The following is a 27929-nucleotide window of genomic DNA, read 5'->3' as shown; positions in this document are numbered from 1 at the left end:
TCTTGTGGTATTCACAGAAACACAGTACAGATCCCATAGCATGTGGCTCGACATCAACACGCTCATTAGCAGGCCAGTAACGACCTCGCAAAATTACGTCCAAAACAGGAGAGCTGTGGCCAAACACTTCCTACACCTCGCGTACGACTATCCGCACTTTTGCTTCCTTGCGCTGCCACGGGCAGCTCTTGCACCTCCTACTGAGGATGCTAAAGCAGGTGTGACAAATGTCTTGCAATCCTGTACAATTTCCACTCCTGCCCAGAGGCCATTGGTGTGGCTTGAACAAGACAGGACATGACAGGACATGACATAACACCATGCACTCTGGAGGAGTTGTCACCGGAGAAACGAAGCTCCAGGCAGTGAAGCCCCTTTCATCCCTGAAAAGCATGGCGTAGATGTACCGGCTGGGCGCCATCTCAGTTATTAACGATTGAGTTTTCCCATCTACATCAACAGACTGTTTTGTGTATTTGACGTCGTTTGCTTTTAAGAGTTAGAGGAACTCCTAAAAAGAAACACTGCAGCCAATTTACCTGCCTTTACATGTTAACTGGGTTCATTACACTCAACTTTATAATGTTCTGGTGAAAACAGACCAATGGGGGGGAAAAAAAAAAAGAAACAAAAAGTGGATCTTTCTATCCGGTAACCCATGTTTTACAGCTTATCTCAGACCGGGTCACAAATGCAGACGTTTTAAAGCACATGACATTCCCATATCTCCCTCTCCCTAGCAACCTCCCTCAGCTTATCAGTGGGTTGGGGGGTTGGATAAGGGATTATTGCAAAGTTTTTTTGTTTTTTTTTTCTCAGCACAGCCGTAAGATGTAATCTCCCCACTGAGCCTTGACTCTGCCCCAAGGTCTTCTCTCTGTCAGACATGTCTGAAACCCTTGTCTCAGAAGGTGTGGAGAGGACATGCTTATTAGAAGGCCAATCCAGCTCTACTTACTCATTTCTACATGGATGAGCAGTGACTCTTTCCTTGGAGAGTGAAGCTCTGAGCTAGGTAGGTCAAATGGGGTCGCTTATTCTTTCAGTCACTGACCACAGCTCATGGTTATTGTTCAGGGATGAAATGTAGACTAACTGGTAAGAGAAAGAAAGGTTTGTCCCTTTTTTCTTTTGGCTTCCTCTTTACCATAACAGACTGGTACATCACCTCAACCATTACATAAGCAATCTGCTATCCACCCACCAATTTAATGCTCTCTGCTCTCAACCACGTCCAGGGGGAGCGATGGTGCGTTCACACCAAATGCGTCTGACTCTTCAAGTTTGACGCATGTGCACTTTTTGGTGCGTTCACACCAAACTCGTTTTGAGTGTCGGGAACGTCTGGTTTACATCTGAAGTCTATGCGGGGGTGTCGGATGCGTTGAGCTCGATCGAAGCGTCAAAACGCTGCCAATGGTTCAAAGCGCGCCGCGCTGGAAAACGAGCCGCATCGGCCCTCGACGCGCCTCCACAAAGACTTTGAATGTATCCCGGACGCGGCTGACGCTCAAAACGGTTTTGGTGTGAGCGCACCGTAATGTTGTTCACTGTCATTCAAGGTTGTGTTTCCTCTCCTTTTTCAGCTCAAGCACCCTAACAGGCGCTAATCTTCATCGTGACCTCTTCACACCCACCTGCTAACCTTTCAGGGGGTCCAGGAAGTTCACAACATACGCAAAAGGAAGCACTGAAATCTAAAATCCACTGAAGTTAAAACGACCTTGATATGTTTACATTCGGCTGTTTTTTTTTTTTTTTTTGTTTTTAAAGACCTCATGCAGAGTTGCAGAGCCTGGATGAAGACAGAAGTGTTCTTCCTGGATCTGAGACTGGATTATCATCTCCAGAATTGCGACATACAGTCATGTAGGTTGTCAGGACTGTGGCCACCTAATAATGATAATTATAGAAAATAATAATAATCAAAACTTCAATCCTAGCTCTGAAGGCTGTTTTTGGTCATGACATGAGTGAATGAACGAACAGACTTAGACTTCCAAAGGTAAAGTGACGAACATCTGCGATCACTGCTATTTGCACTGACACACACATGTATTAAAATGCTGCAGCTTGGGAACCTGTTTAATTACAGCCCAGAATGCGAGGGACTCCACTGAGAGGAGGTGAGAGAGAGAGGGAGGGAGAGAGAAACACTTGATAACTGTGACATTTAAAATCTGCCTCATTTATCAAAAGCTGCCAAGGCAGAGTCAAAAAGGGTCATTACATAGTAAACATAGATTAACTCAACTCTCACAGAACCCACAGAAAGTGCTCTGAAAAATGATTTTTATTCGGAGAAAATTGCAGATGTCAGCATGCGTCTCCCTGGAGTCTGACAATTAATTTTCTTGTTTTTTTTTTGTGTTTTTTTTGCCTAATATTTGTTTGCAGAGTGGAGAGCGCTAAATAGCTGCCACCTTTAAAATGGATCCCCTCGGTCAATGGCTCTCATAGGTCTTATTGTTTTTAACCAGCGGTCTCCTCCACTTGCAGGCACCTGCGGTCAAAAACACTAACATTTGCTTGTTCTTTTTACTCACAGTAGTAAAAACACAGTTCGACATATTTGGCTGAGGTGGTTTTGGCCGGCGTAAATAACATAGAGTTAAATCACAACCACCACTTCTTAAGACAAATGTGTTATTGCAGGGAAAGAGCTGGGGGTGATTATTTAAACAAGATTGCCATGACTTGATTGGAATCCAAAAACAGACCGTGTAAAGCAGACGATGCTTTCTAAAATATCTTCTGTATAAACCATACGGAACCAGATTTCGCCATAAAAACGGGACGCTTGGACGTCACGGCGTGTGCTGGAGGTCGGCAGAACGGAAGCGAGTCGTCCCCGGGATGTTCTCCGGCAACTCGGCCGAGCTGCTTCTGCAAGCAACAGGATCCTTTTGAGTGTCAGCAGCTGGCAGAGGCACATAATGCCAGGGAGAGGACAAAGATAAAGAGGGATCGGTTGGGAGGGATTTTATTTAATCTCAACGCCATTTATATTTAATAGCGTGCAGCTGCTTTGTTCTTTCTTTGATCATCGGCAGGCCAGGTTGACGGTAACCCCGCGGAATGCACGGACACAAAAGAGCATGTGTGCATGAATACGGGCAAAGAAGGACACTAATCACATGATCTGTTCTTCCAATCATTTTTGGCTTTTGTCTTTTCACAATCCGGTGTGCCGGTCCCCTCTTATTACTGTTATGCAGCTTTTTGTTGCGCTTCAAACGAACATATGCTCCTTCAAACCCGTCACCTAGGGCCAGGTTCAAGCCAAGTCACCAATTCACCTCATTACTGGGAGAGGTTTTTTTTATTATTATTATTATTTATTTTTAAGCTGGATCCTGCTCTAAGCTAGTGCTCTGTCATGATCCCTTGAACTTGAGCTTGCTGGTCATTTGTTATGTTTTTTTGTTTGTATTCTGACCGCTCAGTTGTTTTGCTGTTGTTATTCGAGTGTCTCTATTGAGTATGTTAGTGAATCCTTTCATACTCCGTTTGTTTTTTCTTGTTTTTCTGGGTATTCGTTCTGTCATTTCTAACCTTTCCTCATCCGTCAGCTGCCACAACTTCGGTTCATCAGCTTCAATTGTTCCTTCAACCAGTAATCACGCTCTCCCCGTGCGTACTGTAAATAATTCGTGGGTTCGTTCAGTCTAGATATCCACTTTGGGATAATCTTGCCTGCCTCCTGCCGGGTTTTGACTCCTGCTGACCAACAGAATGTTAAATTTAAGTCGCTCGATTATGCATGAGGAGTTTGGAAAACTGAATTTGCTTGAACATAACATTTCCTTCGCCACTTTCTTGTCGAATCTTCCCTTAAAGTGACAGTCACATCCAGGATACTATGTGAATAAATAAAAGTAATATAACGTCCATGCACTCCAACAATCTGAGAAAAACATTTTAAATACACAAACATATTGAAACATATCTAGAAAACCACAGATAAATAAATCAAAATAATAGCTCTAAGTTATTCAGACCAATTAAACATGCTCACATTTTAGTGCACTAAGCAAATAAAAGATCTTGTACAAATGTTAAATCAATTCAAACAACTTTCTCTGGTAGCTGCTAAAGGATCGCTTCAAGTTCTAATTTCAAGTGTGCGCAAATATGCTGCTGTGTTGCTAATTTGGTTCCAACAATACCGACTTCCAAACCACTTCCGGGTTTTTGATCCGTGGGGTTTCTCAAAAGTTTCCCCGCACAAATGAACCGACTCCATCGTTTTTGTTTGCTAAATGCTGCTGCTGTCACCGCAGGCTGGCCATTTTGCCCCTTTGCCCCTTCACACCTTTGCATTTTTGTCTGTTTGGAGCCCGACTTTTCCCAGATGAAAACAAAAAATGTGCTGACTGCCGCCAGACCTTTCGTACCGACCATCTGTCAATTCATACAGCGGGGTCAGGGGGGGACGTTTCAGTGTTTGTCCTGGCTTCTTTCTGCCACTTTTACTGGTGCAGACTTTTCAAAACAAGGCTACACCAGGCACATGTCTTCAGCCTTCAAAAGTGATGGAAACCAAAATCAGCTGCGGCACAAACAAAAAGAAAACAAGAAGATAAGAAAAGAAAATACTTGCAGAGTGGAAATAACACCTAGAGAAAAATAATTTCACATTTCGTTGTGTGATCGTTTGGAGACAAAATTGATGGATGCATTTGTTTAGCTGCACAGTCCTGTGTGATATGCTAGATTTTTTGCTTAGTAACAGTTGATTCATTTTTTTTTTTTTTTTTTTTTTTGAGAAAAAAAATAATGAAATATTGTGGGTGCCATGCTTAAAACATCAGTTTTCATTTTAATTTGCATGACACAATCCAAAATTTTTGAACATTAATAAAAACAAAATCAGTTTAGCACCTGAAAAAATATGTTATTGTCACTTCTTTCCCTGGTGTTTGTTTTTAATATCACTCATCAGGTTGAGAACCATTAAGACTTGCATCACTATTCTCAGCTTCTTTTAATATTGCTGGATGGTGTTATCAGATCTAGCTTTAAACAGTGTGTGCAACTCCAGATTGCAGCGCTGCTTAAAAAACACTCATCAGGATGATGCGTTCACAAACACCGACAGTTTGAAATGGCAAACATGAATTATATTTCAGCAGCTGTGCAACCGCCCCCCCCCCCCAAAAGAAACAGAGCTTAAAGAATAGGCAGACATAACACACAGCAAATGGAAAAATGATTAAGGTGTCTTGAAACAAAAAGTACCAAAGACTCTGTAAAATTGCACACCTCAGGATGTGTTTGAGGGAAGGACGAGACGACAGAAATAACACCTGAAACAGTTCGCTGCCTGCAATCCCTAATGCCAGACAGTGTAAGTAAAAAGTGCCAGCATTAAAGCAAAGTAAAAAAAAAGAAAAAAAAAGACTGTTTTAAACTTTTGTTGGATCTACTGGAGGTCTGGAAGAAAAAGATAGATATTAATTAACAGATGGATTCAAAGTATTTGTGTGAACCGCTGGGATTTTTTTAAAGGCATTTTTTAATGAGTTCCCAAAATGTCCTGGTGTCACGTTTGTGGAGGAAGGAGCTGAAATGGCACGTTCTTGTCATGTGAAACATAAGCGTCCTAGTCAGGCTTTTCTTCTATTTTTCTCAGTGATACCGTCAGGCACACCATACACAGAGGCTGCAGTATTCAACGCAGTTGTCCCCGGTTCGATTCCCAGCACTGGACCATGTGCTGCCTCTTTTCCCAACCGGTACATAACTCTTTATGTTTTCACTTAGTATAAATATAAATCAGCTCGTCCCAGAGCCTGAATATAGCAGCTAGTTTAAGAGAGTCCAACACCAAAATTAAGGTATTCTGTCCTAAAACTACAGTGACACTGTTAAAGCGGTTCATGTAAGCCCAAACCTAGGAAGCTTTAACAAGCTTTCAATTAGAAACAACTTGTCAATGCAAACATGAAATAATTATTTACACAGGACAATGAAAAAGGAGACGGTACTCTAATGACAATAGCGACTGTCTTGGAAAAACCCCCAATGAGAACAGTTTATAAAAAAATAAAATCAGAGTAGAAAGTCAAAATATGATAGTTGTTTATTGTTGTTTTATTGATTTTTTTTTACTGCCTTTCTTGTCCTACTTCAGTCAGGGAACAGAAAACCTTTACATGATTGAAAGTTAACGTCTTACAAAGGAAGATCAGTGCGTCGAATCACATCCCACCTTCATATCTAATGCAATTAGTCACTGATTTCAATGCAACCAACTACAAGTCTAATGACGGACTTTAAAATAACATTTGCACAAACTGGTATTATTGCGACTGGCATTGTATTTAGACAGTCAGACTCTGCCATGTCTCTCAGGTCAGCCATAAGCTTCAGCTAACTGGTGTGAATTTACTACTAAGTGACGTTACCCGCTGCAGAAGACATAAACTCCCCATAACCATTTGAATACAACATTTTTACAAAAATGTACAACTATCCATTAAAGTGGTTTTTGATTGGTGAGTTTCAATTTTTTTTCTACCTTTTTGCCAGTTTTATGTGGTTAAATCTTCCTTAGGAAGACACATTGTGAAAAGATACGGCTGTTAGTAACATTACATACATTTGCTCATATTTGTCATGAATGGAAAAGATCCAAGAAATAGATTTTTTTTCCCCTTTCTGTTAATTAAGCTTCCTCCACGCCTCTGGCAGTCAATTGCCCTTTAGATCAGTGTAAACAAAAAAATTTACTCCGGTAGATAATGAGTGTCTGGACCAGGTGAAGCAACACCATCATCGTTATCACTTGGACTGGAGTCAATGTAAAAGAAAATAAAGGTGCGACTGTGACTCGATTTATGTAATTGCTTAGACAACATTCATGTACATGCAGATTTTATTTAGGGGAATCCCAGTAAAATGGGCTGGACACAAATGCACATCGCAGATTCTTATTAGTTTAAAAAAAAAAAAAAATCAGTAATTTGTGTTTGTGTCTCATATTGATAATATTCAAAATATTTGAAAGTTTTCTGTTGTAACAAGAGAAAAACTTCAAGGGGTGCGAATACATTTGCGAGACCCCGAATCTCTCACCCCCTTGCATTTGTCGCCAGGTCCACAGAGAATCCTCAGAACAAGAAATATGTGATATGAACACCAAAGCAACAATACAGGAAGAGCAAGATTGAGAAAAATAGATGGGGGAACTGTTGACGGAGAAAGCAGAGACGTGAAATGTGTGACAGAAGAGCAGAAAAGGGCATAAAAGAAAGTGAGAAAAACGAAGAGCGCGAAAGGGAGTGAAGGGCGGCAGATGATGCCGAGAGTTGTCCAGGCAGGGAGACGGGCAACTATCTGGTGGAGTTCTCTGTGTGGTTTCGACCCCTGGGGGGGGCAAAACAGCAGAGGAGAATGAAGAGGAGCTCATTTGGTTCCTTCTGAAAGGAAAGGCCAAAGCTTCCAGGGACTGCGGCGGCTGTCACGCAGCCTGCTGCGCGGGGATGGACTCAGAAGGCACGGCACACCCCAAAAACGAGCTAAATGGGAATCACGCAGCGAGCTGGGGACCAAAATATGTGGCTATAGAATCAGATGTATAAAAAGGTGAAAGACAACAGATAGAGGCAGTAGAGGGACTGCTTTTCAAATCTTTTTTTAATGCATTTTCTTTCTTTTTTCTTTTTTACCAGATCGCCTTAGAAATAACTGATAACTCGGACTGAAAACATGCCAAGTATAGAAGACCCGTCTCCATTTTAAAGCAAAGTCAAATAAAAATGTGCTTGGGTGTTCTGAGAACGAGCCCCCATGCCTTATTGGCATCACTGATGGCTCAAATATTTTTTTGTTTTGTGGTGTTAAATTGTGAGTGCCTCTAATGAGCTTTCCAGGCGGCTGCGTGTTATGTTTGAGGGGAGAATGTGTTATTTGGCTGTGCTTATCCAAGCAGAGTAGGTAATAAGAGCGTAATGGGGAAACAGTGGAGTTGAGATACTATAAAAGGAGGAGGAGGAGGTGGAGGAAGAGGAGGAGGGTGGCTGGTTCGTCGGGATACACCGCTGAACTTTGTTTTACTGGGATCTCTAAGATGACGTCTACGTTTTCAAACACGTAAACGACGACGGGGGGGAAAAAGGGGCTTGCTTCGAAATGTGCACATTTAGACCCGAAGCTTAATGTTGGGAGCTTGTACTGGATTGGGCTTTTAGCGGACGCGGTAATGCCATGCAGGCAGTTAGGCACCCGCATAAATGTTTAAACCGGTTTTCACCTTGACACAGCTGCTGCTGCTGTAATGCAGGAGTTGGTAAAATATGACCGTTTAGCAGGTCGAGCTTGTAGAGTTGTGTTGATCTACATTTGTCACCGCTGTACAGGCAAAGAGAAACAATCCCTCAATATCGCTACGTTCATTTTTCAACAAGACCGCCAACCTTGACAAAACACATCTCGTCTACATAACACAAGTCACGAGCATTTCTGTCACAAGTGTGAAGGATTTGAAACTAAAACTAATATAAAAATGTGTTACCTAGGAAATGTACGTATATATATTGAAAAAAGAGGAGGAGGAGGCATTTATATATATATATATATATATATATATATATATATATATATATATATATATATATATGTGTGTGTGTGTGTGTGTGTGTTTTTATGAAAATTAATGCTTGTTTTGTGGATTTTGAGTTTCTCGGATCTAGAGCAGAGTAATATATACAACATCGGATTAACATCTCGGATGCCGCATTTGGCAGAGTATCTTATATGAAGTTTGTTATTATTATAATAGAAAAGTGGCAGAACAGAGGGGAAAATATCTTTAAAGTCAACAGAAATCAAACAAAAACATAAAGCTAAGATTATTGGCTTTACAATAAAAACACTGGACAACTTTAGAAATCAGTCTTATTGCTTTTTTTTTTTTTCCTAGCTGGGTCATGTCTCTTTATTTGTTCTGAAAAATTATGTTCACATTTTTTTAAAAGTGTTTTTGAGCCCCACTTTGTAACTTCACTGAAACATAAATGTGTTTGTGCGAACGTTTTACCCACGTTTCAGCCACATTTTCCTGTAGAACGGATTAATGTTCAAATGCATTTCGCTTGCGTAGGCAGGCGTTACATGTCATACGTGTGACAGACTGCTGGTCTGTCCAGGTTCTCACCTAAACAGGACTCAGTGGGTTTAGATCATCTGTTATGTTGTATCTTTTTTGTTGTTGTTGTTTTTTTACCAGTTTCATTTTGCTGTACTTAGAAACATCAGCAAACCTTGAGGTTTTACACGACAAACATCCTTTTGATAACCCAGATTTCTAATTTGCAAGTTTTTTAGAGGTTTAAAATCTCATTCATCCTGTTTTTTGTTGTTGTTTTTTTGCAGGTCACTCTACTTAAAAACGTAAACGTAAGCTGCATTCACGAAAAATGCATCATGATGTCGCTTGTAAGAGGAAAAAAAACAACAACATAACTTTTCGGTATTTTTAATTAATGAGCTGTTTCTCCACTGCTGGACACAGCTGTTAAGTGATTTATGTTCAATCTGTCAATTAATCTCATATGCAGGAGACGATTTGAGGGCGTTGCTGTAGACTAATTATAAACCGCTACTCTTTGAAGAGAAATGAAGATTAGGCGTCATGTTTGTTTTTCTCATTCAAAAGGGGCATTTTATATTAGAGTAGCTTTCAAAAATTACTACAGCAGAAACACAAAGAAAGATCGTATGGCGAAATAAGCATAAATATTGTCCCAAAACACTCAAAAAGGACTTTCCAAGAACAAACTCCAGATGCAAGACACCTTCAGGAGTCTTGCATCTATGCTATCTGAGACTGTATAGCTTAGAAACAATTTGTGTTATCACTCTTTTTCGTGCAAAAGAGGTTTTTAATCTCAAATGGGATTTTCCTGGTGAAATAAAGGTAAAAAAAAATACTTGGATGCTCTATTTTACAGCAGATGTAACAAGAGTCAAAGGAATACTGCGAACTGGAGTGAGCTACTGTGAGCGTGAAAAAAAAATGTGCTGAGAAAAGCTTTGGGTAAACTTCCCAAAAAGTTCAGAAACACCCAACCGCAAGGCAATTATAATTGAATTAGAAACTTAATGTCATTTGTTAGTTCAGCCCCCATCAGCCATGGAAAAAGTAATACTGCCCACTAGTTTAGCCACTAAAAGTCACCTTAGAGATATCTCCCAGCTTTTAAATTAACAACAAGAAAAATTATCCTCAATATGAACTGTTGGGGGTCGTTTCTACCAAAAAGCTATGAATATTATTTTCCTTTTTACCACTTTACCTAGAAGCTTCAAGCGGCAGCAGTAGGAAGAAGAAGACAGTGTCTGCCCAACTCCCTCACTTTCTCGTGTTCTGGTTGCAAAAAATATCTCGGAATAACAAGAAAACTCTTGTCTGCTGCTTCTCTCCTATCACTCTTTCACACTCCAACTCCTTCTCTTCCTCTGTCCTTCCAGCACTACTCCTCCTCCCATAGTGTCACAGTCCATATGGTGCTGCAACACTGTTGGTCTCCTGTGGCCACACTTCCCACGATGCATCTGTGGCTCTGGGCTTTCGATGGAGCCGATAGGCTGAGAGTACTGAGGTATCGACCAGCTATCGCCCGGTGTGAGGTCAGCTCGGTGCAGCACTGGAGTGTGTCCGAGCGGCACACACCACTGACTTTCAGTCTATCATGGACTCTGCCAATCAATCCTCAATTTTCTGCTCTTACCTTTGCCTCTATAGAAGTATGTCCTCGTGTCGTATCCCTTTCTTTGCAGCACATTTCTCCCTTTGCGCTGTGCTGTCGAGTATTTTGTTCCCCGAACCGCCACGAGATTGATCCATTTCTCCTAATTTCTCTCGCAGCCACACAAAGTGAGACATCGCTGGTAGGTTTTTGTCCTTTCAGGCTGCAGCAACAGTATTCCGCAAGGGACATTGACATTTTTTAAATGAATATTTTTATTATTATGATTATTTGTGAGCTGTGTTTCAGTGTTTTTCTACTATGCTCCACATTGTTGTGTTGCTGTGAGCTGGCTTCCTCTCCTGTCTGTTTCCATGCAGAGAAAACAGAGCTTAGCAGAGATCAATCCCATTGAGTCTGACTCTTTTCACCAGCCAAGGATCGATACGTTCTGTTTCATGTCCCCCCCCCCCGCCCCCTCCTTTTGCAAAGTACACACAGGAATGCATGTACACGCAGACACACACGGGGACAGTCTAAAGACATGGCTAAGGGAGCTGACCCAACCCTTCAGAGATGACCTATCGGCCTATCGGCTAACTTGCTCACCGGGGGATACAAAAGTTCATTATGACAGCTTTGCTAGTGCTAAATATCTGCTTTAGGCCTCGCGCTAAAATACAGTAGGAAATCTGATTGTTTTTGCAGCTGACTAAGACGTGCTGACTTCAGAGAAAATAGGGGTTCAACCATCTTATCGTGTGAGTCAAGATGTACTTAATATTTGACAGAACAAAATTACTAAAACTTGTTTATCTACACATGGTGGAATAAACAATTTATACCGACAAGCATTGACGGTATAAGAAATTATTTTTTTTAATGGAAGCTGCTACAATCCATTAGTTTGCATTTTATTTTACCAGACTTCTTTGTGCTTATGCTAATATGTTTTGCTTGAAAACCTCTCCTTTATGCTTTTGGATATTTTTGTAATGACTTGGTACACTATAACATATTTTTTAAAAATAAACTGCCGTTAGAGGAAGATTTTAGTGTTGCTTCAAATGGGTCATTAATCAGAGCACCGCTAGGTTAGCTTAGCATGAACTTTCCACCATTTATACCCATGTCTGTCACGCTGATGCACATCTACTTTGTTTCCATAGCAACTGCATTGCTCTGTGTAAATTATGCTCCAGCATTTATACAAATCTGGCAATGTGGCGCATGTAAACTGATTGCCAGCCTGGCTACCAGAGATCTTTTGGAGATGCAGAAAGACTCTCTGGTGCAAATACTGCAACTCAGAGATGCCATGGACATCACACGAATCCACAGGTACCACTGGGACGACATTTAAGGAAGTGCTGCCCAAACGTGCTGCCCATATATTTCTCCAGATATGCAGGAGCTTCCTTCAACCAGGTATGCCAAATACTTGATGTGGCAAACATAATAACTATTTGACCTCTTGATTATGCTCATAAAGCGCTGAACCTTCATGCTCGTACGTCATACATTCATAAAGTATGAAAAGAAGAAAAAAAAAATAGCATCGGTCGATACCTTAGTCTTTGCAGTGACACTGCAAAGATTTTCAGCCCTGCATCCCGATATACACCCCACTAAAAGGATTGAAAACATCTGACTTAAAAGTGACTTCATGCTTCATTTTTTACATTTAGACGCAGGTGGAATATTATTTTACTTACACCGATTTACATGGAAAGATAAGAAGCAGCATGACAGCAACTTCAAATCTGAGTGCACTGGGTAATCTGTTGCTTTTCAATGAAATTATCATATTTTATATATGTTTTCCATGTGTAGACATAATGTATGTTACATATTGGCACCATATTGTATCCTGAATTCAAAAAGTTTACGGGCAACACTAAATAAGCTGTGAAAGTTGCTGGCGATGGGAAACTTATAGACATTTCAGTAGAATAAACAGAGCGTCCCAATTAAGTTTCTGGCAATGCATATCGAACTGGCTTTTAAATAGCTAAAACACAAGCTCTGTCACCATGTAATACCTTCAGTCCAGCACAGTTAGGATTAAGCTTCTTATCTGACTGCGCAATTATGCATTTCAGATGGATTATTTGCTCCGCAGACCCACCTTGCCTGGAGTACTCATCAGACTCGTGGTGTACCAAATCTGTCACGCAGCCGCCATAGTGAAGCCTCTGCTCATGATCGAAGGCCTTCAGCGTCTCGCTGGAGCTGTACGACTTCTGGGTGGGCACGCGGCGCTCGTCTGCATCGAGCGAGGAGGTGTTGTACTGGGAGTCCTTGGAGCAGCGGCTCCTGGTGAGGGAGCGATTCCTCCGGTCTTTTAGGTCCATGCTGATGCTGGGTTAAGTACGGCGATCCTCTGGGGTAAACGCTGCAGCGAGGGAGGGAAGCGTCAACGTCGGGGAGGGGGTGGAGAGGCCTCCTAAAGTGCCCCCCCCACAGAGTCCGCTGATATTTCGGTCACCTGAAAAACAAAGGTAGGAGGGGGAAGCGGAAAGAGCAGAGGAGTGAAAAGTTAGAGTAAAATTAACAGAGGTTCCGCCGTGACTCACTCTTGCCTTCCACTCCCAGCGGACCCCACAGGGAGAGTTAGGTAAGAGGGAGCACTACGAATGGACATTTGAGCAACCGGGCAAATATACAACACATTGGAGTATTGACGCAGGATAAGTAAGGCTATTGTGGGGAGAAACAGAGCTGCCAGCCCTGTGGTCCACAGAGATACTGAGCCATCGACCGCGCTGATGAAAAATAGTCATCTGGCACACAAATCTATTCCATAAAAACAGTGAGCGACTCAAACACAGTCCAGTCAGCCCGAACTGAAGGAAGCCATGCACGAATTTCCACGAAAGCGGCTGAAAAAGACCGGGCGGTGTGACGGCGACGCAGACAGATAATCTGCATTGGAAGAAGGTACAGGCCAAAGAAAGAGAAACGCTGCCGGATGCAACACGCAGGATGGAAGGGGAGGAGAAATGACTTAAGGGCATTGGAAGTCTCTCCCTCATTATCAGAGTGAGAATGGATCTGGCTCCCTTAGAGCCTATAAGGGATAATCAAACACACCCAAATGCACGCACTCACACAAACAGCACACAACAAACAAACACACACACACACACGCACACACACACACACACACACACACACACACACACACAGTGACGTGTATTTAAAGATCTGCACAGAAAATGGTGTCACCTGAACTCTCCCCGGCCTACATCCCGACTTGCAAAGACATGCCTGTTTTTTTTTTTTTTTTTTTTTTTGCAATTACCTCAGCACTTATTGTTTGATCTGTTCGCTCTAGCAACGCCAGCAACCATTTAATTTCTAAAACCATATCATTTATGAATGCAGGCTATAAATGACCATGATGCTAATAAACCATGATACTTCGTCGAACAGCCTTGAGCAGTGCAATACGCTCGGGAGCCGAAGTTCAAAGAACAACAGCGCGAGAACCAGCTGAAATTGACAGGAACACTTCCAGCGGCTGCCGGGATTTGATATTCACGGCAATAAATAGGTCATTCACGGTTCTATTACTTGAGGCTGAGGAAAGTCTGGTCCACCCACTGCATTAGAGCCGAGCATTGTGTTTTCAATCTCTCAAAGCTTCTCGGTCTGGACGGCACTCAGCACATATCAGAGCGGGAGAGGGCATTTCTGAAGAACAGCCATCAGCTGATTTTGAATATGTTATGTTGCTAATTGCACACTCCAATGGGAGAAGAACAAGAGCGGAGACAAAAAGAAGAAGAAGAAAAAAAAAGGGAGGTTTTAGTATGCGAGTCAATCTATTCTATGAGGGCTCATTTTAAAATGCTTGGATGGTACTATTGAAAAGTGCCCTGCTATGTCCATTGATTAACAGTAGGTATTAAGTCTCATAAAGAGCTCATTATTCTCGGGCATCCATCACACAGGCTATTAGGAGTTCAACCTTAATGTGTTTGTACCTTGTATGGAGGACGAGGAAATAGAGTGGGATACAGGCTCAGGAAATGCGGAGACACTTTGACTGGTAATATCCAAACAACGGACGAGAGTACATAGAAGAGCCGCCGCGATGGTCAGCGGTTGTATGTTGGGGGAATAATTCGTTTTGGCTGTTTTAAAGTGTTGGCTTAAACTCTGGGGAAACAACACAAGCTCGTGTTTAACAGTAAAATAAGCTTGCAGCTTGAGCTCGTTTCCCAAAAGTGCAAGAAATCGACTGGTTGCGTTATTCAGCTTGATGGCAATTGGATTGTTTGGACTACAAAATGACAATTGTTCTCAGTAGTGTTATAACTGATTTATGACAGCATTTTAATTCCTTACACGCCCATCAATATTAGAGGGACAGTGGCAACCTCAGTGTAATCCTCGATAGAGGAGGACAATGAGAATCGGCTGCACACACATGCATACACACGCATACACACGCCCTCAGCAAGCATGTCCTTCTCCAGGAACACTAAGTGTTTTTAGATCCCAAAACCACATTGGAGGCTGTATTTTTTTTTGGTTTTATGGAAATAAGGATGGACTTCAATGATGAGTAGAAGATGGTGGATGGCTTGTGAAAGTCGACCTAAATAAACAAAAATACCACTGAGTTCTCCCACTTGGTCAACAAAGATGACTTATTTACGGCTACAACTACACATGCAGCATGTAAACAAGGACCTTAACAATGTTCTGTTTGGACAGCGAAGAGGTTGGTCTCCTGCGAAACCTTTACCTTAATATTTGATATCGGATCTGATGGAGTAATGACAGCGGGGAGACGACCGCTATTTATTGGTCATAGCAGAATTTTGTTCAAATGGACAGCTTAGTCACACTGGAGACACGCCGCTGTCCAAAAAGTCATAATTGCTTAGGCGAATCCTCTGCTTCACTGGGAATCAAAAGTCTTGGAAAGCTGCTGCACAGGTTTGTTTTTATGCGTATTTTTCAATATATAAACTGATAACAAATGACTTGTTACTTGTTAAAAACAGGGAAACTGTTGAAACATTTACGGCCAGCCACATTTTACAGGAGCTGCAGCTGTACTATGTTCCCTCTGGGAAAAACCCGTTTGTCCTGATTACGCCGAGAATCGATGAATTGGTTTCTGAAGCCTGAGAGAAATGACCAGATCCCAACAGTATTCTGAGGCAAAATTGATCTTAGATATTTCCAAAAGACCAGCAACTGCTTGACCTGGCCTGAACGAGAGCACGACAAACACGTCAACTTGTGTTTGTCGCACGCTGGGTGTGTTAGCTAGCTGGGACAGTTTACCCTGGTTTTGTCAGATACACTGCAGCTAAGCATGAGAAAGAAACCTGCCAAATTTCTTTCAATACATAAACTTAGCAAAAAAAATTGAGAGTATTGCAAGCTGCCAAACCAAGCAACATGGTTTGATGAAGCAATTCATTCAATAAAAGAAAAATAAAAACAAAACAATCTTACGTCATCCGAGATAGCGCACTCATTTTTCTTTCAACCACAACATCAACAATACTTATTAAAACATTTATAATATGGCTACTGCCCGCTGCATGCTACTCTGACTGATTTGTATATGAGTCTGGTTGCTGGTGGATTATTGTCTATTTCTATTTTCTTTTTATTGATCTTCTGTGTGGGCGGCTAAAGTGACAGCACTTTAGTCCAAAGCTAATTCCCCCAAAGGGACTGTAAAATAGGCTATATATTGTATATCCTTTACAATGCAAACATATTTCATTTTAATGTTGTTTTCGCAATGACTATTCCATAAATATTAATTGATTTATTGTTTTTTTCCACTAAAGCAGCAGCAAAACAACCCAGTTCCTAGCACTGCTGCCATTTTAAGGCAGAGGACTCTTATAGGAAGCCTTTGTTTGTTGTAGCTGTGAGGGATTGATAGGGAGGACCCTAATGCAAGTAAGGCTCCAAAGGCAGGTGGATAATGGTGAAACTGACTGCTCTGACATGGGGAAAAATGAAACCTAGTACTATTTATATAGAGGACTGTAAAGGACTGACACCAGGCCGGACTGGTGTGATAACAAGGAACCTGGAACCTTGTGTGCAGGAAGCACAAACCAAAGCAAAAACTGGCATTTCCATGGAACAGTAGCAAAGAAACCCTCAAAAATAAACTTTTCTAAACCGAGCAGCAAAGAAAAAAGCATAGGATTACATTTTAGGATTTACCGTAAAGGACATAGACTGTACACGTAAAGATCCAGGTAAACCATTTAATTGTAGATTTGCTCCTCAGTGTGATTGAAAAAGAAGATGAAAACTTAAGAGATCACAATAATCGGCTGTCAAAAATGGTCAGTACAAAATAACCAGAAGTGCAGCGGCACTCGTCTTTATTGTTCGTTTTACTCCCTGACCATCTTCATTGTGGCTATTCATCATTAAAAAGTGTTTGAGAGTTGTGACTTTATAAAGGGAAGACTGACGCATAATGTTTATTTGATTATTTTCACTCAGTTGATAATGCATACGTGGTGGTAAACACACACACACACGCACACGCACACACACACACACACACACACAGAAAAGTTTAGAAAAGTTTAGACATGAAAAACAAAACAAAAAGAACAGAAAGAAATACTTTAAAGGTGCACCTTTGAAAACATTGTTTAAGATGGCAACCCAGTGGGTTGTGATGAAACACACACTTTGTTGTGTATGTTTTACTTTTTCTTTCATTCTTTCCAATGTCACTTTTTTCTTACCTTCGTCAAGGTTTTATTTTATGCTTTCAAGTCTTGATCCTGGGTGAGATAGTCCAAAAACTTAATAGCCTTTTCTCAACTATTTTAGCCGCATGTCTCAACTCTTGTTCGTCTGAAGGTCCACCGGAGCCCACGGCCAGCTTTCCATTTCCCATAATGCTGGCGATATCTCTCCTGATCATCACACTGGGCGTTTATCATGTATCACTCGCTCTCATTTGCACAAATTACACAGCGCACTTTACTGTCGCGCTACCTGTCGGCTACACGCGTACTCATCTAACGATCCGGACAGCAACGGCTGGCAGATGGAGAAACGGATCTGCCACGGAAACGGCGCACAAACATCCGGCCGAGCTCACAGGTAGTTTCCTTGACGGCCGAGGAAAGAGTCGCAAGAAGGAGGAAAGAGACCATAAAGTGACCGTGAAACCCGGGCAGAATGAGAAATGTAATCGTACGGTGACGGAGAGAACGAGGAATTCATTTTCAGAATTACACAGGTGAGGTTTGGAGAAGATAATGACCTTTTTCTTTTTCTTCAAATAAAGGCTGTAGACGACGTGATGAAAACACAGTGTCAGTTCGCTGTAACTACAACTCGTATTCGGTTCATAGGAAGTTAATGACATAACAGGATTACAGAGCTTCAGACAAGATGGGTTTTTTTTTTCCCCTTTCAACTCAAGCTGGATTGGGAAATAAAACAGGATTTCATAGGAAAACTGTTTTTTGAAGGTTTTATAAGACACATACAGTAGATGTATGTTTTTCTCCATGCTTTGAATTTATGTACACCATTTAATTAATGATTATTCAATATAAATTAGATTGTATTAAAAATCAGGGGTGCAAGGGAAATGAGAAATTCAACTGCATATTTCATGCTCACTAAAATAATGTCAAAGGGAGGCTTCACACAGGGAGAGGAGCATCTCTCAAATACGTGCATTGGTGCATTTATGGCTCAACATTGCCTCAGGTATTTTGTGTTTTATTGCATCATGCCTCCAATCTGCCTGAAGACACTGCAGAGGCACCCAGCTCTGGGGAGGTTGCTGATCGCAATCAACCGGGCCTGGCTCCACATATTATTGCACTGCATTTGTAATGGTTACATGTACATTGGCATTACACCTAAATACAATTAACTGCAAAAGATCTCACACCCAGCCACTGCTCTCATTTTTTATTTTTTGCAATTAAATAAGCACGAAGAGGACGTGGGAGCGCGGGCATTGATGGAGCTCAGGGGGCATCACACTGTGGGACACTTCCTGTCCAGATGACTCCCAACTGCAGCCAACTTGGAGGATGCTCCAACAGCATTTAGTCACTCTCAACATACGGTAGTACAGAACCACCTACCCTGAATTCTCACAGACAAAGCAAAGAAGACAAAGCAACGGTGATATGACTTAGAAATAAATAACTGAAGGACATTTCTGGACAGATTTTCATCTGTCTGTGCCGTCTTGACAACTTTTGTCTATTAGAGTCTAACTGGAGCCTGAAGTACAAACAGTCTGAGGCTTTTCAGCAAAACTTAAAAACGGTCATTTAAAAAGGTAATGCTAAGAGGCAAGAAAGAGAGACAAGTAAACGTGATCTGTCTGTGCAGGAGCGTAGAACAACAACAGGCTCTATCTATATCACAGTGTTTTAACCAATCATGTTTGTTGGTGTATCTAAAAATGAGTCTTCAGTGGATCTAAGCATACATGACTTAAAAGAAATGTGTGAAACATCAAGTCCTTCAATGTCTACAAAGTGTGTGTGTGGTTTATGATGTGCCGCTGAAGGGAGCACAACGTAAAGGGGGTTCATAGCCTCAGGATCCCAGTTTTCTTCTTTTCTGATCCCCCTGGGATGGATTTCAACTCCATATAGTTTATATACACAGTAGTGGCCCCATGTGGTCGTAAATCATAAGCAGAATTAATAAGAAAAAGGATAAAATCTGCAAACTTCAAACATCCGGCTTAGAAAGTAAATCTTCATCAGCACAGACAGAGTGTTGCATATCACAGCATGAGATTATGAATAGTATCATCTGGTCAGGTGTGCCATATTTGCGAAGCATTACGTACATTTCACAACGTCTCATATGTGTCATTCAAAGCTGCATTTTTCATTAGTCTTTTTTGTTTTACATAATTGATCATGTAGTAAAAGTTATAATATTAGATGCATAGAAAATGCAATTCTGTAAAGATATTCACTTACTGGCTTGTGTCTTTGTATTACATTGTTGCACAAGAAAGATACACAACAATGTGTTCTTTTTTTTCTTAACAGCATGCATGAAGTTAATCTATTATTTGGACAATTTTAAGTTGTCTCCTCGTTTGAAGTGTTTTAAATGACTTCTCTGTGAACTAGACGAGAGTTTAAAATCGTCCCGTGCAATATGAGGGTTCAAAAACAAGAGTCTGTAATGCAGCCCTTAAAGCCCTTACCTAGCTCATTTAATTTAATTGTAACAACAGCAAAAGCAGCAACCAGCTAAAAAGACTGCAGGCTGCAAGCCTGCTAAAACACAGCGTGGAGCCTTTCCATCAGAAAATTCACCCATTCTTCCAAAACTCTGTCAACAGGAGATGAAATTGTTCATTTGAAAATCTTTTTTTTTTTTAAATATATTTGTCCATGTTTCTTCTTTTATAATATGAATGAAATTTGTATTTGTATAGCAGAAAATAAAAAAAGTGGCCTTTTGAAAAACCAGGGCCTGTTATCAGAAATGACAAAATTGGAGCTCTGAAGTATTTGGCTTCAATTTTCTGCTGCTTCGTGTGTGTGTGCGCGCGTGTGTGTGTGCACACAGTCGCTCAAATTAAGTTGTTTACACAGTTTGTTCACAAAGACAAAGCCTGGAAGAGTCTGAATGACTGGGAGAAACAAAAGAGTAGACAGAGAGAGCTGTGCATGGAGAGGTCGCATGAGAATAGAGGGGGAAAAAAAACCAAATGCTTGAATCAGACTTGTACTCAATTACAGATCATCAAAAAAAGTGGTGCGCATCTTGACTTCAGGAAAAAAAAAAAAAAAAAAAAAAACAACACCCAACTGAGAGTACAAATATAGTCGAGATTAAAATATTTGTCAAACGGTTCAAGCTGGAATCCAGTTACACATTTAGATTTGCAAACAAAGGCAGCATCCACTTCACTTTACTTCCCCTCTTAACATGTAAATCCTTATCCATTTTACACTAATGTAGAATGTAGAAGGAATAATTTACTTTTAATTGCCAAAAGTATCATTTATACTCGAAAGCAAGGGTTGTGTGTGCATTCCAGGTATATCTCTTTAAAGACATACAGTTCAAAGAGAATCAATGTCTTATTTCTAGCTAAATAATTGCTCTCTGAACCCAGTTATTTCCTGCATAGCACACAGTTCACTCCGCCCCATGTGAGCTTTGTTTTTTCACTCGGCTCTGAATAAAAAGTGTTCCTTTTTCCGCAAGAGTCATACATCACGCAATCTCCTCTGAAAGTGCATACATGCATCCTTACACACGCAAGGCAGGGCAAAGGGATGGCGAAGGGAAACGTGTGAATGGCTTGAATTCAGCTGGAAACCGACTTCCATTCTGGACCCAAGAGCTTCTGTGAGCCAAAGCCCGAGGAGAGCAAAGGGCAGGAAACATTTCATCTGTCTCTCTTCCACACATCTAACCAAATACCTTACAGATGAAAAAATAAAAATAAATCAGCTCATACAGACGTGTGATCTATCACTTTACGCTAACTCTCTAACACATCCAGAGCTGTCGATTTGTTCTCATAATTCCTGCATTGGCAGAGTTCAATTATTCCATGCAGCCTGGGTTTAAATGTCAAAGAGTGCCATAATGTGCAGAAAACCATGCCAAACTTCCCATCCTATTTTTAGCTTCTTGTTAGCAAGTGAGCACATAATAACTGTGTGGACACTTCCCCCCCCCCCCTTTTACAAATTAGGGTTCCTTTCATCTGCACTGGCACAACAATAAGGTCACTCTAAATATAAAACAAGATGCAACGCTGTGTAATGGAACCAGTTCTAATAAGTTTTGTGTCCCTGAGCATTGTTATGCTTCCAAAGAATGGAAGAACAATAGTTTATCTCCAATTCACAGCTGAAAAGTTAATGGAACATGACTTGTTAGTTCCCCCATCGTTCTTTTTCTTCTTATTCTTCTAATTATAGCCTTTTGGAAGAGTATTAGACCTTGATTTTTCCAGAGTTTGTAATAGCAAAAGTAGCACATCATTTTGAAGTTTAAAGTCTGTATGTATTCAACCCCCTAGTCCCTAAATAACCTAAAAGCAACCTAATAAGCCAATAAGAGCTACCTGCTTTTAATATAATCTCTGTCTGAAGGCAGCTGGTTTTTGAAAGGTTGAAGTATAAAACAATATTCAAAGCTTTGAGCATCACAAAGAGCAGATGTCCAGTCCATCATCTGAAAATGTAAGCGGCCTGACCCAACTACGAACCACGTGTCTCTCCACGCGCTCTGACTGTACAAACAAGGAAAAACACGCAAGGAAGTATCTCCTTTAATAGAAAAATAATAAAGGAAGAAAGGTGAATTTAATGAATTTAAAATTCTCAATTTAAGTTTTTTGGGAGAGCTGAGTACAACTGAATGCCATACTGTTCAGAAATGTATTTGTATGAAGAAAATATATAAAAATAAAATAATGCACAATTGCCACATTGTGTCGTTTTGACACATAAAATGCATTACATTAATGGTTGTAACATTTCAAAGTATGAAAAGGTCAGAGGGGTTCTAAAACTTTTGCAAGACGCGGCATTAACTGTATCCTTTATGCATCTATGCATCTGTCTTAGCTGTGCTGAGTATTGTACTTGAATAAGATGCTCAAGTCTGAACGCGGCGGTCATGAAGCACCGCTGAGGTCAACCAAGAGTGCAGGTTACGAGTCAGACATCCCAAGGTTTGCTTATGTGACTCACAGTTACGGTCTCTGCAGGGAGCCGAGTGGATGAAAGCTGCCGCACGGATCGGGAGCCATGAGCGGATCTTATCCACCTTCATTTCTCCCTCCCCCTTACGCCTCTCCCATCTCATCCCCTCATTTGCCGAGACGGAAGTGAACGAAGGCAAGAATGGGAGGGTGTGGAGATGGGAGAAATCCATCCCTTTCTCCTCCTTGCTCTCAGTGCCTGTGTAATCTCCAGACTGGGCTGCAGAGTGCCACAGAGCCTCTGTTTATTAGACTAATCCTTAAATCCACATTCTGCAGGCCTCGCGAACGCCTCGCAGAGCTCTAATCTGACTCAAAACAAAGGGATTAGAGACGACAAGGTCCCTCTCTCTGTCTCCCTGCGTCTGCCAGAGTGCGCTCAGGGTGACGCACACATGTTCTAGGAAACACACTTGCACTGTTGCGTTACTTCTGCCTCCCTCTCTCTCTCATACCCACATTTGCTAAAGACTGATTGGCACATGCATGCAACCCCACACACACGCACGCACACGCAAACTTACTGTTAACACAAGCTGGCTGTAACAAGACAGGCAGTTAGAGCCAAAGTGCAAACAAACTGGGTAATTACACATAGCTCAAAAACTCATGGGAGAAATGACGGACAAGATGAGAATGAGCTGTGGGAATGGGACACGGCTGCAGCAGGGAGGATATAGTTGGAATAACCGAACAAACAAGCTTCCATTATGAAGTCGGCCTGTTGCAAAAAGCAGCTGAGGTGTGGAATTATTTTACTCACCAGCGAGAAATGCCAGAGGTCCACCTAAGGGGCAACTGGCTGTTACAGTTTTTACACAGAATAAAGTGCCAAGAAATCAATATTTGTCGAGTACTTATCTATATTAAAGGACCTACACACTAGCAGCGCGGCGCAGCTTAATATTTTTCCAAATTTACGCCTTAGCTCGGGCTTTTTCCAGAACCCATAAAGGCCCATTTCAGTCAGACGTCAAAGTTGGCGACAGGTTTACAAGAAACCGCTCGTCATCGACTCGGCACGGTTCCTGGCACGGTTTCTGTTACACTTCCATTTTGTTTTGTTTTTTCACGCAATACGTCGAAGCAATAATGTACAGAAAACACAATGAAATTGAGTTCACTCAATTCTTAATCCCTATTTTACTCTAATCTTTAGTAACACTGGCTCCATTTTGCAAATGTAGCATGTAATAGTGTTGAGACGGCAGCTCAGTTTATTTTCTGGCTACTTTCACACAACGGTATTTTGGCTTGTGATGAGAAAAGTTTTGAATTACTTTTTGTCTTTTTCAGTCAGACACAAAATACGGAGCAAGACAGAACAGCAGCCGGGTGTACGGTCGCAAACATCGTGCTGAACTTGGTCTGTCTTGTGCCAATTTAGAAGCGTAGCATCCAAGACAATCGTTTCAGTCAGGCAAACATTTAGCTTTCAAACAGCTAGCGTATATTAAAACAGAATCAAAGCTTTGCTTTGTGTTCAAAGCTGAAACTAACCATGATCATCCATTTTTCAGTCAGGAATCAAATCTTGACATATAAATCAGAAATGGTGTTCTTAACATGAGATCTGAAATGACAGGTAGGAGACGCTAACAGTCACTAGCCAAACAAGCTAAGAGCATGATTTCCGTCAACATTTTAGACATTTTAACTCCAAATCTGCCTGACTATTGCATTATGCTAGTGCTGTGTGTGTTACTCATTAATCCAAAGTGTGACTGAGACACCTATGAATGCAGATATCACTGACATGGAAGCCATTATTGATCTTCACAGAGGTGCTAGCATGTAATTACAAATATTTTAAGCTGGAGGTCCACCTGTTAGTGGATTTTTTCCAACTTGGAATGCCAAAATTCCAACTTAAGGACAAATGGATTAGAAGCAGTGTCAGCGCTCACACACACACACACACCCCCACACACACGCGCACACACACACACGCACACACACACACACACACAGCAGGTACATCAGTAAATGTTAATGGGTGAGACATGTAGAAGCTACATGTCTCACTCATGTAGTTTCTAAATCAGATATGTGCGAACGGTTATCTTTCTAAGTTACATTACTAATCCTCAAGTAGAATCATTCTTTTGATGCAAATCTGAACATATTTTAAGCTTTTTTTTTTTTTTGAAGAATGAGTTGATGCTGGCTAGCGCATCCAGCACGCCGCAAAGCCAAGAAAAAACACCTGCTAGGTCCAAAACAGCCAAAAATCCTTTTAAAAATTTAATCAGCAGCAATAAATCTCTGTTTAGTCAAGATCAAAACCTCGTCATCATCTGCATTTTAGAGCTTCAGTATGCTGTAAAAGAAAAAGAAGAAAAAAAGACACGGAAATCCTTCTCTGAAATTCTATAATTCATAAGCACTTGTTAATTTTCCGCTGACTGTGACAGTCTTGGCTGTGTTTTATAGCCACTCATTATAATGTTAGTTTTTGTCCAATTCTCTGTGTGATTGTGTAGAGCGCAGCAGTTTCAGCTGAAGTAAAAAAAAAAAATAAAAAAAAAGGAAAAAAAAATGTTTTTGAGCCATCTGCCACCCTGAAACTTACACCATGGTGGGAACACAACATTTTTGATGTATGCTTCAAATTACTAGAGAGAGATGAGTCTTGGTGACAGAAAAAATAAATAAATACATTTTCGTTAAGGCTCATCTGAGAATATTCAATCACAAAGCAGGAAGTGTGTTTTAACTTCAGCTATAAATGTGTGTGATACTCTAATTTTATTTCTAGCAACAGTGTATTTGCTCTGATTATGTTGATATTCTCTCCACTCTCATCTGGCTGGGCTCCTCTCCTGGCATATGACCCTGTGGAGAACTAACTAGGTACGGTAAAAAGATGGACACATTTTTATATTCATTCAACCTCCTACACATGATAGGTTCTTATTCAAGCAGGGGAAATATTTATTTAACATGTATTTTATATCGGAGAGCTTATCAAGAAATATTATGCAATCTGAGGATTCCTGGACTCCTCCAGCTACTGCATTCAAACTTTTTGTAATTGTTGATTACCTGTGTGTCATTTGAATCAATAAGGTGGAAAATGGTAAAATTTTAAGATACCATTTTTTTTTCTTATCTTTATTTTTGCCCACCCATGTAGTTACATACATGCTATGATTTCTGCAGCAGTTTTTGTAAAGTTGCCTTTAATGGTAACTTCGTCATAATGCATAGAACAGATGGAGACGTTTTTGAAATTAAGATTTCTGCTACGTATTTGGCCTTATCCTTCCACATCATGTCATTGTACTGATTGCATTGTTATCACTACTAATTTATTTTTGAAGCTGAAAGCTATTAATCCATCAGAATTTCATCATTTCTCCATATTGGTAAACTGTTTTTTTTTCTTTTTCCCAGGACAGTTTTAATTATGAGACAAAGAATTTCCATCATTTATTACTCTAAAACTTTCATTTATCCTGGCTGTGTGTGAGTATTTCCACTACACACTATGAAACAGAGGCATTATGTCAGCAGACGATAAGTCACACTGCAGTGATGTCAACTGAGGCCTCGCTCAGTGGCCAAACCCAAGTGAGAGAGAACATCCTGTTGAGAAAAGAAAAGCCTCGATTTTCAGCTCAGATTATTTTGTCACAGCCACTACAGTTTAAGACTTATACAGAATCCCTACACACCCCACAGATAGGCCCACTTTTAAAGGGATTCTACAAATGCAAACTTCCACAGTCTATCACTTTTGAAATGACAGGAAAGACATCTAAAAACAGTAAAAAAAGAACAACAAAAAAAAATCTTCTAGACGCTTAAATGCATCTGCAAGGGAGCATAAAACACTTGCACATGCAGCAGCAGCAGCACATCATTTATTGGAAAATCAAGTGCAATGTATTAGGATTGTGGGTTGTTTTTTTTTTTTTAGCATCCTAAAATACTTTTTTTCTTTCCTTCGACACATATACAGCTACAAACAGATGTTTAGCATTAAACTCCTTTCTCAGGTAAAGCAATAGAAAACATGCTCCAGATTATTTCGAACCAAACTGTCAAAAGTGGAAAGCTGGAAGGATGAAGTCGTACAGGCTGGGCTCCACAACCGACAAAAGAATAATTGTAAAGGAAGGTCATGTGAAATTTGAGAAACAAATTTGAGAAGTGGATATCATCAGAGGAGTGGGGGGCGGGGTGGTGTCACACAGCCAACGCTGCCTGTTCTTTTATTCATTGGGGGGAATCCCTCCTCATCTTCATTCTGCGTAATGTCGCAAAGGTCCGTCCGTGCGGCTGCGTGCGCCGGGGCGTTCACCTAAGCCCCAGAAACTTGTGCAGCACGGGGAGTCAGGGCAAACTTTGCTGCGGTTCTGTCAGTGAGTTATTAAAACAATCGAGAGCTGACAAGCCCTGCATTCTGTCGCAGGCGGAGAGGGCTAGGGCTTAATAACTCAGTGTCACGCCTTGACATTCTTACCATCTGTCTGGGTAAAATATTCAAATGTGCAATAAATGTCACTGGGGACAGATGGTGACAGTGTCTAATTAACACCATGACAGAGGTGACACACTGGAGGCAATGACTGGCTTTTACTGTACAACTTGCATCGCCTTTGCGTGCGTGCGTGCGTGCGCGCCGAAACCTCCACACAGAGGTGAAATCTTGAAGCGCACAGTAGCTTTTTTTCTCTGTCATCCTGTCTCTTTAGAGGAAAGTCGGTGATTGTTCAAGTAAACAGAAAAGTGTAGCGGTAAGACACATTTTTAAAAAGTGTAAATGACAGCAGCTATAGGGCTGTGCAACCCTGGAGCGGTGAATAAATGCCAGAGAAGATTCATTTCCTCAGGCTGAAATGTCAAACGGGGGGGGTGAGGATAGAGGAAAACCAGATTATCGGCCTTAAACGGGTCTCCTAATCAACTCTGATGGCCTACAAAAAGCGAACAAGTCGATTCTTGATTTAGTTGATCAGTTTGAGTGTTTTGGGCGACAATTTTGTGACAAGATGAATGAAAAGTTGCTATATTGAAGGGCCTGTTTTAACCAGAGTTCACCAAATATGACTTCTGATTTTAATAGGGACAAGTTTTTGCTTCTTTCTGCTCCTTTTCATTCATGATTTCCTTTGCTTATTACGTGAACTATTCACATTAATCAATCAGTGAATGAAACAAAAATTAAAGTGAAGATAAAATGAAACTTAGCCATAAAATTTGGGTTATTTTTCAGAAGTTTAAATTCCTTCTTAAAACAATAAAACACCACCACATAACATAACATTTTCCTCAGTGCCACACGTTACAGGTTGACACTCTGGCCCATCTTATAACTTACTCCTGGTAGTCTATCAAAACCAGATACTTCGGCTCCTGCAAAGTACGTACGCTGAACTCAACATCGGCAATTATTGTAAAGAGAATGTCAGAAAAAAAAAAGAAAAAAAAGTTGAATTACAGTGATCATCCTGCGATTACTATAAGTCTGGCACCATGAGTAAAGAGGGTTGCAG

General features: G+C 40.9%; 1 protein-coding gene across 1 annotated transcript in view; it reads right to left on the bottom strand.

The window, feature by feature from the left end:
* Positions 1-27929, bottom strand: part of tenm2a (teneurin transmembrane protein 2a) — a 328161-nt gene that overhangs the window by 198842 nt on the left and 101390 nt on the right. Inside the window, exon 3 of the mRNA XM_088009751.1 lies at positions 12823-13182. Within this exon, the coding sequence (XP_087865877.1) occupies positions 12823-13048 (226 nt within the window). The 5' untranslated portion in view covers positions 13049-13182. The remainder of the gene's footprint in view (positions 1-12822; positions 13183-27929) is intronic.

This window comes from Poecilia mexicana, unplaced genomic scaffold (assembly GCF_051168715.1).
Source record: "Poecilia mexicana isolate PSO_F unplaced genomic scaffold, ASM5116871v1 scaffold_10, whole genome shotgun sequence".
Taxonomy (NCBI): domain Eukaryota; kingdom Metazoa; phylum Chordata; class Actinopteri; order Cyprinodontiformes; family Poeciliidae; genus Poecilia; species Poecilia mexicana.
This window is presented reverse-complemented; position numbering and strand designations above follow the sequence as displayed.